Below are 15,277 nucleotides of genomic sequence, written 5' to 3'. Positions count from 1 at the left end.
CTCCCTCCCGCCCAGAGACCCTGGAGAAATAACCAGTGGAACTCAACAGCTGCCTCATAAGAACGGCTGCAGCAGAGGTGTCTGGGTAAGCTGGAAGGACCAGAGGTATGGGAGGAAATTGCCCTCCCCACCTTGCCCCTATGAGTCCCTCCCCCGAGCCCCAGACCTTGGGGACTGAGCATGTGAAATCATTCTCTTTCTTGCATCATGCATGTCCACATTGCCCCCCTCCCCACCCCCTTACACCTACCTCAAACTCAGTGACCAGGCCAGATGGTGAAACCCGAGCTCCCGGGTAGGGTGGGGGGGACCTCCACCCCCGTCAGGGCCCTGATGGGCAGCACGGCCGGCCAATCCCAGGGCTCAGAGGGTAGGTCTGCTGGCTGACCACTAAGTGGGGGAGCCCCAGGTTTCGGCTCTAAAGAGGCCCAAGTCGGTAACCAGCCATGAGCTGTGAGGGTCAAACTGGCAGACTGCGCTAAACACAGCCACCCATTGGACCATCCGCGTACAGCCTTCCTGAGTCCCGGGCCATAGAAGACAGGTGGCTCTACCCTTGGCTGAGGGTAGGTGTGGCACGGCGGTCTGCTGCTCTGCCCTCATTGGCTTCCCCGCAATCAGATCAACAGAAGGAGCAACTGCCGTCTGAGGCTCCCGACCCAACCCAGGGCTGTTCACCAGGAGCATGGGGCTCCCTGACGTCCAGCCCCAGCTGGTGCTGCTGTGGGCACTGTTGTGGGCACAGGGGGCAGGGTCTGCATGTCCCTCCTGCGGAGGCCCCACGCCGGCGCCCCAGGCAGAACGAGCTCTGGTCCTGGAGCTAGCCAAGCAGCAGATCTTGGAGGGGCTGCACCTGGCCAGTCGTCCCAGAATAACTCACCCTCCACCCCAGGCGGCGCTGGCCAGAGCCCTCCGGAGACTGCAGCCAGGAAGTGTGGCTCCACCAAATGGGGAGGAGGTCATCAGCTTTGCTACCATCACAGGTGCGTTAAGAGAGAGGCAGGCAGAGAGCAGACAGGGAGAGGGAGGCTGAGGGGGACCCTGACAGAAAAGGCAGACGGAGCGGGTGTGGGAGGAGGGAGGACAGAAGAGGCAGGGACGGGTTTCGGAGGACGGAGGACACAAGGCAGTCCCCGCGTCTTCTACAGGGGCTAGGGAGAGCAGCGGGCGGGGCTTGCAGGGGCCTCAGAGGGGAGCTCCATCCCTGCTCACGTTCCTCCGTCCCTTCTCCATCTCTCTGGCAGGTTCCTCCACCTCAGCCTGCAGCTCCGTGCTCACCTTCCACCTGTCCACAGCCCAGTCCCACCACCTGTACCACGCTCGCCTCTGGCTGCACGTGTCCCCCACCCTTCCTGGCACTCTTTACTTGAGGATCTTCCGATGGAGTCCAGGCAGCGGGCACCAAGGGTCGCGCACCCTCCTGGCGGAGCACCAGACCACAGCCCCGGGCTGGCACGCCCTCACTCTGCCCCCTCGCGGCTTGAGGGGTGAGGAGTCCCCTGTCCTGAAACTCCAGCTGAACTGCAGACTCCTAGAAGGCAACACCACCTCTGCCCAACAGCCTCCGCAGCTCCTGGACACGGCGGGAGACCAGCGGCCCTTCCTGGAGCTTAAGATCCGGCCCAGTGAGCCTGGAGCCGGCCGGGCCAGGAGGAGGACCCCCACCTGTGAGCCTGAGACCCCCTTATGTTGCCGGCGAGACCATTATGTGGACTTCCAGGAACTGGGATGGCGGGACTGGATCCTGCAGCCCGAGGGGTACCAGCTAAATTACTGCAGTGGACAGTGCCCCCCGCACCTGGCTGGCAGCCCCGGCATTGCTGCCTCCTTCCATTCGGCTGTCTTCAGCCTCCTCAAGGCCAACAACCCTTGGCCCTTGGGGACTTCCTGCTGTGTCCCTACTGCCCGAAGGCCTCTGTCTCTCCTCTACCTGGACCGGGATGGCAATGTGGTCAAGACAGATGTGCCCGATATGGTGGTGGAGGCCTGTGGCTGCAGCTAGCGAGAGGACCTGGGGATTTGGAGTAAAGAGATCAGTTGGGGGTTCCCAGGCAAAGGGCATCTGTGGTGGGAGACATTGCCTGATCCACACCCCCACCTAATGGGTGGGGTGGCAGGATGACCGGGGTGACCCCTAGGGGACCCAAATGGGCACTTGTCCGTCCAGACTCTTGCCTATTCCAGGCTGGTTGATGTGTGGGGAGATGGGGAAAGTGTGTTCTCTAAAGGAGTCTCCCCAGAAAGCTTGATTTCTGACCTAAGCCCCCTGAGAAGGTGGCAGAGGTGAGGGAGGGGTGGAGGGAGGGAAGGAGAAGGCAGAGAAAAATTACTTAGTCTCTCGCAAGAAGAGAAAGTCCTCAAGTGAGGGAAGCAGGCTTGGGACAGGGGAACCAGGCTGGCCCAGGGTAGGAACTGTGGAAGAGCTTTCAGGGAAGGTCAAGAAGGAGATGGGCAAGGGGCTAAGAGGAGGTGGTTAGGAGAGCCCCAGAAATGGGAGCCGGGAGAGAGGGGTACTGAGCCTAGGAAGTTCCCTGGTTTTTCCCAGTGTGGGGGACAGGACCCACCGGGGAGACTAATGTTTATCCTTTCCTAAAAAAATGAGGGGGAAAATCAACAAGTATGAGTTATAAAGAAGGGCTGGGGTGATAGTCCAGAGGATAGTTTGCAAGGTGAGGTCTGGGGACCCCTGGGAGGTCCCTGAGACCATTTCAGGAGTGTTCACAGGATCAAAACTATTTTCATAATAATACTAAGATGGTATTTGCCTTTTTGATTTTCATTATCTCAAAAGTATACAGTGGAGTTTTCCAGAGGCTATGTGGCATGTGATTACATCATTTTTCTGACATCATTGTTAATGGGATATGTGCCTGTGTATTCTTCAGTTTTAACTTCTAATATAGTAAATTAACATGAACCACATAAACAAAAATTCAATAAATTTCAAGAGTATAAATGCGGGGTGACGGGGTGGCTCAGTGGGTAGAGCATACGACTCAATCTCAGGGTTGTGAGTTCAAGCCCCACATTGGGCGGGGAGCCTATTTAAAAAAAAAGAGGGGCGCCTGGGTGGCTCAGTCGGTTAAGCATCTGCCTTTGGCTCAGGTCATGATCCCGGGGTCCTGGGATCGAGCCCTGCATCCCATTGGGCTCCCTGCTCAGTGGTGAGTCTGCTTCTCCCTCTGCTCCTCCCCCTTCTTGTGCTCTCTCACTCTCTCTCAAATAAATAAATAAAATCTTAAAAAAAAAAAAAAGAGGGTAAAGCGGTCTTGAAGTCAAAATGTTGGAGAATCACTAATCTAGAGACCCGGGTGAAAAGAGCTTCTCTGAAAGAAAGGACCACTGACTGGTCTTGCCTGACCCTCTGGGTATAACTGGTGTTTGGGCCAAAGTCATATGGGGGAGGGAGGGTCAAATAGAACTCCTTATCTGTCCCCCCACAGTCACTACCTATATTTGTAGGGCCTCAGACCTCTTTCTAGTTTCACCTTTTCCCCTTGACCCTCAGTCTGAACAGTTAACCTACTAACTCTCCAGGCCTGAGGAGGTGGTTCTTGGAAGCAGAGCTAGGATGTGGGAGGCCTGTCTGAGAGGTGACGGGAAAGGACGGGGCTCCTTTTCCTCACCACGTTTTCTCCCCTTTCTCATAAAGAAAGGTCAGACAGACTAAAATAGCTGCCCCTTCCCCTGCATCCTGTCACTATAGCAACACGAATCCGAAGGGACAAGACACTCCCCTCTCAGACACTACCGTTCTGCACTAGCAGCCTCTTCTAGTGTGCCTTTCTGTTTCTTTGGGCTCATACAACCCCCGCCACCGGGCTCCTAACTGGGCTTTGGTGGGGGGACCTGTCAAGCCTCCTACTCTCAGCTCCCCCGTCTTCTCCGCTTCCAGACGCCGAGAGAGTGTCATGTTGCGGAAAGGCCGGCAGAGGGAGCAGACAGCCTGGAATTGCAGAAAGCGGGCAGCACAGAGGTGCGGAGGTGCCCGCAGTCTCCAGAACTTGGAGATGAAGTAGAGCGGGGGTTCTCCGCGGAACAGTGTTTCGGTCGCGTCCCGTGGTACCTTAGTAACCTTGTGAACAGCATACTCTGCACCCAGAGCCTCAGCCACTGCTCCTCTTTTATGCTCTATAGACCCTTCACTTCTAAGCCAACTGTGTTCCAGTCTTGTTTGCACCAAACCCCAAATCTGTCCTGACCCCTTCATGTTCCATTGAAAGAGTGAGGCCAGCAGATAAACTACAGGATGGCCGAATGCTCAGTTAGCACCAACCAAAGTCGACGACGCTACCTCCAATATTATCCTTTCTCGGATGAACTTTTTCGTCGCCCCCCCACCTCCCAATATATTTCTTAGTTTTTTCTGGCTCGGGGGGTGGGGGGGGGAGGGCTCTTCGTGGGCAGCCGATCCAAGGATCCATGCCGGGATTTATTGCCCACCACCAGCAGCGTGTTCAGCGGGGGGGGGGGGGGGGGGGTGAGGCAGTATAGGGTCCCTCAAGGGAGGGGGAGGATCCTGGGGGTCCTGGGGGTGCAATAAGCCCGGCACCCCCTCTCTTGCTTTCAGCTACCCCGCCTCATCCTCCAGAACGGCAAGAGGGAGGGAAGTAGAAGGGAGGTGAGAGGCGAGCGGGAAGAGCTGCGGCGCGCCAGCTGCTTGAGCGAGAAAAAGTTTTTGCAAAAGGGAAAAAAAAAGTTTGCGCTTCTCGCGGGTGGTCCCGGCTCGCGGCCCGGCGGGCTGGGCCGGCGGGAGGGCTGGCGGCCAGGTTAGGGGGGGTGGGGGTGGCACTGAGGCTGCGCTGCCGTGGCCCTGTCCGCCCCCCCTCCCCACCGCACACCCCCCAGCCCAGACTCCGGCCCTGGACCGCGCATCCCAAGCCTTGCGCCCAGAAGGAGGTGAGAAGGGGGGCAGGCGGGGGACCACCTGGGAGCAGTGGGGGAGGGGGCCCGAGGGGATGCCCTGCTTGCGAGGGACTCTGCCCAGCCAAGAGGGAGACCTGGGGCACAGAGGCAAAAAAGGGTGGGAGAGCCTGGGGTGAGATATAGAAAGTTTGATGAATTTTTTCGTTTATATCTCCCTTTCTCTATCTTTTTTTTTTTTTTTCCTTCTGACAGTCTCTGTGTCTCTGTCTCAGGCAACCGTGGATCTCTTTGTCTGTCTCCGCCTCTCCCATATATTAGAAACATCTCACTTTCATGAGGTTGGGATGAAGAGGCTGGAGGGCCGGCTAGCTGGAGGTCTGCGTGGTAGAGAGGGAACTCCAGGTGTGTCCTGAGCGCCGGCAGGAAGACGTCAGTGTTTCTGGAAGGAGGGAACAGCTAAGGAGAGAGCCCTAGGTGGGGTGGAGATGGGTGTGTGTGAGGCGACAAAACCGGCGCGGGACGGCTCGGCTTGAACCCCTGACCTGTCTTGTGACAGATGTGCTTGCTGGTGCATGCGTTCTGGGGAAAAGGAGTGCCTTCTGTTTTAGGAAGGGGGCGGGAGGGCCCAGCGTCTCGTTTAGGCCCTGGAAAGACTTCTCAAGGAATAGGGACTCCTGAGTCCCCAAGGGCTGTGGTCAGGGGGCTTAGGAGGAGCCGAGGAGACCTTGTCTTGACCCTCTGACCTCGGGACCACCAGGACAGCTGGGCCAGCCGCAGGGAGACCCCTACTGGGACTGGGCGGGACCACTGGCCACGGCCTGCCTATGTATCCCCGTTGGAACCCCCTCCCCAACGGGAGCTGGGGGCCGAGGCCCCTCCTCTGGCTCAGACCACCCTGCCTGCCCTTGCTCCCCGCTCTGAAGCCTCTTTCAGGCCCGGTGACCCCGAAACAATCCGCCCTGGGCAGCTAGCTTTGGGGACAGGATTAGGGAAAGGGGATCCCATAGTGACTGGGGACTTAAGGTTTTGGGGGCTGGAGAACTGGGGTCTTCATAGGATAGGTCTTTACTGTCCAGTGGAAGGAGAAGGCGGGGCAATTTCCCGGGGGAGTTGTAAGGGCCGGAATTAGGGTGGTTTTCCCTATGGGGGCGGGGTCCGGAGACACCCCCCCTCAATTATCTGCACGGCATCCCCAACCAGGCGGTACAGACCCCGCCCTTGACGTCACTAAGGGGTTCCCGGGGGTCTCGAGGGGTTAACCCTTGGGAAGCCAGCTGTGATAATCAGGAACCTAAGGTGTCCTGACCCCTTCCTCCGCCCATACACACCTTATTTTATTTACCCAGTCACTTTCTGTCCCTGTAGTTTCTGGATTCTTCTTTCTTTTCCACCCCGCCACGGGGACCCCCACGCTCCAACAGTGCCCCCCGCCCCCCGGGCGCCTCTGCCAGCTTTCTGGATGAACTGAGGGGAGGAGGGAGGAATGTGTCCCGCCTCCCAACTACACCCCCCCCCCCGCCCTCCCTCCACCGCGGCTCGCTCGACTGGGCTCCCGGGTTGGGAGGGGGAAGCGGAGCCGTCTGCAGCCAGAGCCTGCGGCGGCGACTTGGGTGGGCCGTGGAGGCACGGGGGCGGGGAAGGCGGGACTGGGAGGAGGGGGGCGGGGCCTACTCCTGGGAGTTGGGGAGCGGGGGTGCGAGGGGGACTCTGGAAAATAGGGAGACACAGAAGATGATTCAGGACTCCAGCAGGGCAACCCTAGAGCTCCCTGCCCCATCCTGCGCTCTCATCCACACTCCAGAAAAACTTAACCGAAGCTGGAAAAGTTGGCGAAATTTTCCTGTCACTAGTGTGAAGGGGAGACGTGGGTGGGCTGTGGCACGCGTGGGCGAGGAGGGATGTCGCCCCATTTCCATCGCGGCTCCCCTGCGGCTGGGCAGTGGCACAGGAAGATGACTGAGTAGGCACGTTTGGGGGAGTCTCTTTAGTGTTTGGGGGGTCGTTTGCGAGCCCCTGCCTCCTTCTCCTGGGTGAGTCATAGAGGAAGGAGGCGGGAGAAGTGTCCCCCCATCCAGCTGCCAGCCAGCTGTGCCCCCCCCCCACACACACAAAGTGCCAAGGTCGAGTTGGGAGGTCTTGGATGCGGGATCCAGCTCTCCGCTGGGAAAGGAGGAGTTAGGAAGGGTACAATCCAGGCTGCGGGGCTTGGGCTGGGTCATGGGGTCTGGGTTCCGCTCCCCATCTTACCCCGCCCTCACCCAAAATCCCAGCATCCCGGGATCACCCACCGCGCCGGCCGGCCCGCTCCCGGTCGTTCTCCACCCTACCCCGCCCCACCCCACCCTCGGTCCCGGGAGACCGGAAAACCCGGGGTGGAACAAAAACTGGAGTTTGAGGAGAAAAGCGGACTGCCGAACCCTCTCCCTCACAGCTCTTCTCTAATGGATAATGACTTTGTTTTTTCATTCTCTCAAAGCCTTCTCTTACAGTCCTTTCCTGCTCCCCCAAAAGAGACCAAGTGAGGTGGGCGCCCAGATTCAGACTACCCCAGGATAACACCAGTTTCCACTCTTTGTACTCAACAGGCCCGGGAGGCTCCGCTCAGAAACCTTATCCCCTTCTATACACAGTTTTCTGCCTTAGAAAAAGGCAGATCGTCTATGCTCCCTCCTGGCCCCACCAGCCTCTCCGTCTGGGCTGTGGCGAGAGCTCCCTCTGCTGGATACTGGAGAGATTGTAGACGGCCAGTCGTGGGCCGGAACAAATGAAGGCAAAGGGGCTCAGCATGAGTTCCCCCATCCCACCCCTCAAAGCTGGCCCATGGTCAGAGCAAGAAGAAATAGAGGGCCATGGCATAAAATCACTTGAGGCTCATACAGGCGCAATTAGTCCATAACACTCCCTCCTAAACACACACACACACACACACACACACGAGAGCTTAGACCACCCAGGCAAAGATCCCACTCAGTTCCCACAAAGATCCTCAAGACAGCCTCTGCCTCTTTGGGATGCCTTTCCTTACTCCCACTGGCTGAGTGATGCTCATTTCACTTTGATCTCCCGTGGCAGATGTCTTAGAGGTTCTACACCTGAATTAGTTATCTGACCTTCCTTACTTCCCTCCTGCCTTTATAACTTGCACATCTCCCTTCCCCTCCTGCAGTGTCCTCACACTCTCTTCTGAGACACCATGTTCAACCCGATGACCCCGCCGCCAGTCAGTAGCTATGGCGAGCCCTGCTGTCTCCGGCCCCTCCCCAGTCAGGCCCCCAGCATGGGGACAGAAGGTCAGTGCAAATACCAGTCTCCAGGCCTTGAGGCCTGGCGGCTCCCTCAGCCAGCCCCAGGGATCCTTCTTCCATCTCCTACCCCATGCCAGTCTCTAATCCACAGAAGATTCAAGACTCTATGTCGTATAGGCTTGGGATATGGGATCAAGCCTCTCCCGGGGTTTCAAGGTGAGGCCTTATGTGCCCCCCATTCCCATTCCCCATTCTGGCTCTCTCTCTTTTCTAGGACTGCCTGGTCTGCCCTTCTGCCACCAGGCCAACCTCATGTCTGGCCCCCACAGTTATGGGCCAGCTAGAGAGACCAACAGCTGCACCGAGGGTGAGGCCTCAGGCAACATCTCTTCCCTTTCTGCCTCTCTGGGACTTGCTCTAAAAGAGAAAGTTGCAGGGGGAAGGCAGGGGATCTGACTTGGAAGAGGAAATGCTTGGAGATTGGAGCAAGGGGTCAGAGCACGATCAGGTCACAGATGGGGTCAGTAGGGCAAAGCAGTCAAGTGTCATTGTTTTGTTGAGAGTCAGGACCCATGGGTTGGGTGGAGGGAGACATGACCCCATTTACCATAGCTGTCTCCCTTGTTTCCTGCCCCAGCCCCACTCTTCCCTCCTCCCCGAGGTTCAGTCAAGTTGACCAAGAAGCGGGCACTCTCCATCTCGCCTCTGTCAGACGCCAGCCTGGATCTGCAGACAGTTATCCGCACCTCACCCAGCTCCCTTGTGGCCTTCATCAACTCACGCTGTGCATCTCCCGGGGGCTCCTATGGTCACCTCTCCATCGGCACCATGAGGTGCAGAGAGCCTTGGGCTAAGAGGCCCCTAAAGACCCTACCAAACCCCATTAAAAGCCTCAAGCCTTCCAAAGCACCTGACCCTATTTGAATCCTTATCATTTCAAAGGTGTTGAAGCCTCTTCGGGTGCTTCCCTGGGCCTGCCTCACCCCCATCCCATATGTTTTTCAGAGACACTCCAAAATAGCCCAAGGACTCCTGAAATTCTTTCAGATGATAGTCCTAAGTAACTGCCTCTCCTCCTCCTCCTCCCCCTCCTCAGCCCCTCTCTGGGATTCCCACCCCAGATGAATCACCAAAAAGGGACCTCGCCTTCCTTCGGGGTCCAGCCCTGTGGTCCCCATGACCCCACTCCAGGTGGGATGATGCCGCATCCTCAGTCCCGGGGACCCCTCCCAGCTTGCCAGGTGAGAGTCATCATATTGCTGCCCAATTTCCCTCAGCTCAGGGAGGGTCCTGGTGGTGGTGGACTCTATGGGGAAAGGTGAAGGAAGGACAGGGGATCGAAAAGTTCTCAGTAGGAGAAACATAAAGGGGTATGGTTGCTGGGGTTCACTCCTTGGGGCTGAATCAGACTCTTCCAAATGAGATCCCGCCTTTTGCCCATCCCAGTGCAGTCTGAGGAGGAAGTCTCTTCCAAACCCAGGGGTTCCAGCTACTTGGGTGGGGGCACTCAGGGCAGGAAGACCTGGCTGGGCTCCCTCTTCCTTCTGCCCACTTCTACCTTCATCACCCTCACCTCTTCCCTTGGGGAAGCTGAAGTCTGAGCTGGACCTGCTGGTTAGCAAGTGCCCAGAGGAGCCCTTGGAGGGCGATATGTCCAGCCCCAACTCCACAGGCACACAGGTAAGCGGGGGGCGACTTTAACTCTGAAACCTGAGCTAAATAAAAGCTGTCACCCCAGTGACCCTAGGATTGCCTCCTCTGCCCTAGGATCCCCTGCTGGGGATGTTGGATGGGCGGGAGGACCTGGAGAGAGAGGAGAAGCCTGAGCCTGAGTCTGTGTATGAGACTGACTGCCGCTGGGATGGCTGTAGCCAGGAATTTGACTCCCAGGAGCAGCTGGTGCACGTGAGCCCCAGGGGGTAACAGGAATGCTGGCTGGATCTTGTAGGACATTCTGGTGGGACTTTGTGTTGTTAGGCTAAGGGCAGGAGGTCCCAGGATACCGAGGTCAGAGGTTGAGTGGCCAGTTGGGTCGGCAGAAACTCAGGAGCTATAGCTTTGTTTTAGAAACGTGGGAGAATGGAGGTGCGGACTATGATGTTCTTTCTGCGACTTCTTCCCCCATGAGGTGGAGCCTTGGAGGGATATGGTGGGGTGAGGAGGTTCCAGGGAAGGTCTGTTTTGGGACTTAGGGGCAGAAGGGAACCTCAGAGAGCCTCTGTATCTCCTCCTTCAGCACATCAACAGTGAGCACATCCATGGGGAGCGGAAGGAGTTCGTGTGCCATTGGGGGGGCTGCTCCAGGGAGCTGAGGCCCTTCAAAGCCCAGTACATGCTGGTGGTGCACATGCGCAGACACACGGGGGAGAAGCCACACAAGTGCACGGTGAGGCCCCACTTCCCAAGCTCAGGGTCCTTCCCTAAATTGGGGCTCCCCACCAAGAGCTCATATGACTTTCATGGAGCCTAGGCACTTTGCCGCCATAAACAAATACTTAAAACTGCATCTTAGGACTGGGTTAGTATAAAGATGAACACATTGATGTTGTGTATTAGAACACTTTCTTGGACCTAAAAGCTATTTTCCCCTAGCATTAAGAAATTAAGACATTTCTGTGGGCCCCAAAAAGTACCCTGGGCCCTAGGCACTGTGCCTGCTACTCTGCCTAATGGAGAAGCTCGGTGTCAAGGACATAAGACACTCCCAGAATGACCCCATCCTAAGCCAGTCTAAGATTCCCATGCAGGGAGATCTACTCTGGCTTGATGGGGAGATGCTCGCTGCCGCACCCCCTCCGGCTTCCAGTTTGCCGAGCTCTTGCCTGCCCTCATCCCTGAATTTTCGGAATTGCCTTCCCATCTTGAGTTATAGTCTCTGATGTATGTCCCCTTTGAGATTTACAGTTCTTCTAATCTCCATGTCCTTCTGTCTGAGAGCTATCTTTTGACCCCAACATCCCCTAGTTTGAGGGGTGCCGGAAGTCATACTCACGCCTCGAAAATCTGAAGACGCACCTGCGGTCACACACGGGTGAGAAGCCGTACATGTGTGAGCATGAGGGCTGCAGTAAAGCCTTCAGCAATGCCAGTGACCGAGCCAAGCACCAGAATCGGACCCACTCCAATGAGGTGAATGCCCCACCTAAGGGACCCTCCCCACTTGAGAAGCCAGCTACTGGGCAGATTCCCCCATAAGAAATCCCTTAGCCCAGCACCCATTCCACAGAGGTGAGTCCCCATCCCCCACCTCATTCACCTGGATAGTCTTTCTGAAACCAAGAACTTCCACATAACCACCCCATCGGCTACCTCTAACCAGCCAAAGGGCAACCTAAATAGACCCATTCGGGCTGGAGGGGACCCATGGTCCCTTCAACCCCTGGCTTTATGAAGCCTCACAGACCTGGGCTGTCAGTTTTCCTAATCTTTCCCTTGACCCTCTCATTTTTTGCTCCAAGGGCCCCCCTGTCTCCTTAATTCCCTGGGTGCTGTGCATTCCTCCCTGACCCTCTCGTCCCCAACTGATGCTACCTCTTCTTCCCAAGCCTCTGCACTCTCCCGCTTTGATTCCTTTGCCTGATGTCTTCACTGTCCACCCAACAGAAGCCGTATGTTTGTAAGCTCCCTGGCTGCACCAAACGCTACACAGATCCCAGCTCGCTCCGGAAACACGTCAAGACAGTGCATGGTCCCGATGCCCATGTGACCAAGCGGCACCGAGGAGACGGCCCCCTGCCCAGGGCACCGTCCCTGTCCACAGTGGAGCCCAAGAGGGAGCGGGATGGAGGCCCCATCAGGGAGGAGAGCAGACTGACCGTGCCGGAGGGGGCCATGGTGAGCTGGCCCAGGCGACTCCTGCCTCCATGCCCCGGCCTGCCCTACCCACATCCTTCCAGTCCCCTCCCAACTCTTCCGTGTCCTCCTCTGTAAATCACTCTTCTGTGGAAGTCCTCCAGTCTCTTACCCCGGTGGTGCTCCTTGGGTTACCCCAAATCAAGAGATTTTTGTATAATTAATTATTGAATTGGTTCAACAAACTCTTATATGGGGCTTAGCATATTATTCTAATTTATGTATAGTTTACATGTACAGTTCACATTAGTATGATTATAATTTCATGTACTCCTCACAACAGCTTCGTGGAAAAGGAACTTCCTCTCCACATTTTCAGATGACGAAACTCAGGCATATAGACAAATGGTCCAAGGTCACCGAACTAAGTGCAAATTTGAGCCCAGGCAGTCTGTGCTCCAACCTAGGCTCTTCTCATCAACATCTCTCCAGTTTGCCCCCTCCCCTCACCCGCTCAGCCCTCCCTACACCTGTAAGCTTCCCCTCGGTCCTTGCAGTCACTGAGACACAGGCTTGAGCCACTCACCAAGTTCAGGGAACTGGGGGGCGGGGAGGAGGGGCCGCCCTCAGCCCTCATGTTCCCCGCAGAAGCCACAGCCCAGCCCTGGGGCCCAGTCGTCCTGCAGCAGCGACCACTCCCCAGCAGGCAGTGCGGCCAATACAGATAGTGGTGTGGAAATGACTGGAAATGCAGGGGGCAGCACTGAGGACCTGTCCAGCTTGGATGAGGGGCCTTGCATTGCTGGCACTGGTCTGTCCACTCTTCGACGCCTTGAGAACCTCAGACTGGACCAGCTACATCAACTTCGGCCGATGGGGCCTCGGGGCCTCAAACTACCCAGCCTGACCCATACTGGTAAGACCTGGGTGTGGAGGTAGTCGCTGGGCTGAGATCTGGACCTTCTCTGAAGTTGGAAGGAGGACTTCCCTCCTCAGGGTTGCCCTATAGCACCTTTGTACAATTAGCAAAAGGTCCCCCTTCCTCAGACACTTTCCTTCCATCCATCAGGTAATTGTGATACACAAAGTATGACGTGAATGCTGCTCCCTAGGGCTGTGCAGTGTACAACCTATACAACTGTTCACAGTGGTTCTGAATCCCTGGTGACGCAGACGTAGAAAGGACATGGGTCGTCCTAGGGTCTGAGTTGTCAGAGTTAAGGAGCCTGTCCCTGGGATTCCAGGACAAGGCCGTCCCATGGGGGAGGCAGGGTGAGATTCAGAGGGCTCCCTGACCACCCTGCTTTTTCTCCTTATCCCTTGTAGGCACCGCTGTGTCCCGCCGCCTGGGCCCCCCAGTTTCTCTTGACCGCCGCAGCAGCAGCTCCAGCAGCGTCAGTTCAGCCTATACCGTCAGCCGCCGCTCCTCCCTGGCCTCCCCTTACCCCCCTGGCTCCCCGCCTGAGAACGGGGCATCCTCTCTGCCCGGCCTCACCCCTGCCCAGCACTACCTGCTCCGGGCAAGATATGCTTCAGCTAGGGCAGGTGGTACCCCACCCACGGCAGCACCCAGCCTGGATCGGATGGGGAGCCTTCCTGCACCTCCCTGGAGAAGCCGAGCTGAGTATCCAGGATACAACCCCAGCGTAGGGGTCACCCGGAGGGCCAGTGACCCGGCCCGGGCTGTTGACCGCCCTGCCCCAGCCAGAGTCCAGCGGTTCAAGAGCTTGGGCTGTGTCCACACGCCCCCCACCATGGCAGGGGGAGGACGGAACTTCGATCCCCAACTCCCAACTGCCGTCTACTCACCACAGCCCCCCAGCATCACTGAGAATGTCGCCTTGGATACCAGAGGGCTGCAGGAGGAGCCAGAAGGTGGGACCTCCATGATAGGCAGTGGCCTAAACCCCTATATGGACTTCCCATCCACTGATACTTTGGGATATGGGGGACCTGAGGGGGCAGCGGCTGAACCTTATGGAGCTAGGGGTCCAGGCTCCCTGCCCCTTGGGCCTGGTCCACCCACCAATTATGGGCCAAACCCCTGTCCCCAGCAGGTCTCCTATCCTGAACCCCCCCCAGAACCATGGGCTGAGTTCCCTTCCCACTCCGGGCTGTACCCAGGCCCCAAGGCTCCAGCTGGAGTCTACAGTCAGTGTCCTCGTCTTGAACATTACGGACAAGTGCAGGTCAAGCCAGAACAGGGGTGTCCAGTGGGTTCTGATTCCACAGGACTGGCGCCCTGCCTCAATGCTCAGCCCGGTGATGGGCCTCCTCGCCCACAGCCTCTGTTCTCCCACTACCCCCAGCCTCCGCCTCCCCAATATCCCCAGGCAGGTGCCTATACCCAGCCACCCCCTGATTATCTTCCTTCAGAGCCCAGGCCTGGCCTGGATTTTGATTCCCCCACTCACTCCACAGGGCAACTCAAGGCTCAGCTGGTGTGTAATTATGTTCAGTCTCAACAGGAACTGCTCTGGGAGGGTGGGGGCAGGGGAGATCCCCCAGCCCAGGAACCTCTCTACCAGAGTCCCAAGTTTCTAGGGGGTTCCCAGGTTAGCCCAAGCCCTGGCAAGGGTCCAATGGCCACATATGGACCTGGCTTTGCACCTAACTTGCCCAATCACAAGTCGGGCTCCTATCCCGCCCCTCCACCCTGCCATGAAAATTTTGCAGTGGGGGCAAACAAGGCCCCCCATAGGGCAACAGCACCACCCCGACTTCTGCCCCCACTGCCCACTTGCTATGGGACCCTCAAGGCAGGGAGCACCAACCCCAGTTGTGGTCATCCTGAAGTGGGCAGGCTGGGAGGGGGTCCTGCCTTGTACGCTCCTCCTGAAGGGCAGGTGTGCAACCCTCTGGACTCTCTTGACCTTGACAACACTCAGCTGGACTTTGTGGCTATTCTGGATGAGGCCCAGGGGCTGAGTCCTCCCCCTTCTCATGATCAGGGGGACAGCTCTGAACACACCCCACCTCCCTCTGGGCCCCCCAACATGGCTGTGGGCAACATGAGTATCTTACTGGGATCCCTGCCTGGGGAGACACAATTCCTCAACTCTAGCACCTGAAGAGTGAGGAATCCCAGGAATCCCAGATCCATTTCCTAAGGGGTTTCCATTCCCTCAGAGAAGTTGGGATGAGGAGCCATAGCCCCCTGGGATGCCCCCGGGATGGGAGGTATGGGTTGGGGCTGTATACCTTCTGTATATGTCTTGGGGAGGAATTTGATAATGACACTGTTTCTGGATAATAAAGGAACTGCATCAGAAAGCGCCCTGCTTTACACTTTACTATCTTGGGGGGGGGGGTGATGACAGGGAACAAGAAGAGAAGTAAAGGTTAATCCACCCACTTCCCTTTTTTGGGAGGCT

At 57.3% G+C, this 15,277-nt stretch overlaps 2 protein-coding genes across 4 annotated transcripts; both read left to right on the top strand.

The window, feature by feature from the left end:
- The first annotated feature begins 282 nt into the window (after positions 1–282).
- On the top strand, positions 283–2,279 carry INHBE (inhibin subunit beta E). Its single transcript, XM_045867461.2, has 2 exons — positions 283–983; positions 1,245–2,279. Exons 1-2 carry the CDS (start codon positions 686–688, stop codon positions 2,000–2,002), a joined length of 1,056 nt encoding a protein of 351 aa, XP_045723417.1. The 5' UTR covers positions 283–685; the 3' UTR covers positions 2,003–2,279.
- A 2,231-nt stretch (positions 2,280–4,510) lies between these two features.
- On the top strand, positions 4,511–15,172 carry GLI1 (GLI family zinc finger 1). Of its 3 annotated transcripts, none has more exons than XM_064591027.1 (13): positions 4,511–4,899; positions 5,185–5,268; positions 8,033–8,156; positions 8,386–8,478; positions 8,749–8,944; positions 9,208–9,352; positions 9,702–9,791; positions 9,879–10,016; positions 10,348–10,497; positions 11,076–11,240; positions 11,715–11,945; positions 12,552–12,819; positions 13,230–15,172. In XM_064591027.1, exons 3-13 carry the CDS (start codon positions 8,060–8,062, stop codon positions 14,972–14,974), a joined length of 3,318 nt encoding a protein of 1,105 aa, XP_064447097.1. In that variant the 5' UTR covers positions 4,511–4,899; positions 5,185–5,268; positions 8,033–8,059; the 3' UTR covers positions 14,975–15,172. The 3 variants fall into 3 exon arrangements, with proteins under 3 accessions (XP_064447097.1, XP_045729083.1, XP_064447098.1); XM_045873127.3 differs by having other exon boundaries at positions 5,119–5,268; XM_064591028.1 differs by lacking the exons at positions 4,511–4,899; positions 5,185–5,268 and having other exon boundaries at positions 6,997–8,156.
- Positions 15,173–15,277: the final 105 nt, after the last annotated feature.

The sequence above is a fragment of the Mirounga angustirostris genome, unplaced genomic scaffold, assembly GCF_029215605.1.
Source record: "Mirounga angustirostris isolate CCGP_5_RB_7025 unplaced genomic scaffold, mMirAng1.0.hap1 SCAF_5, whole genome shotgun sequence".
NCBI lineage: Eukaryota > Metazoa > Chordata > Mammalia > Carnivora > Phocidae > Mirounga > Mirounga angustirostris.
Note: the sequence above shows the minus strand (reverse complement) of the source record. Positions and strands in the feature narration are given on the sequence as shown.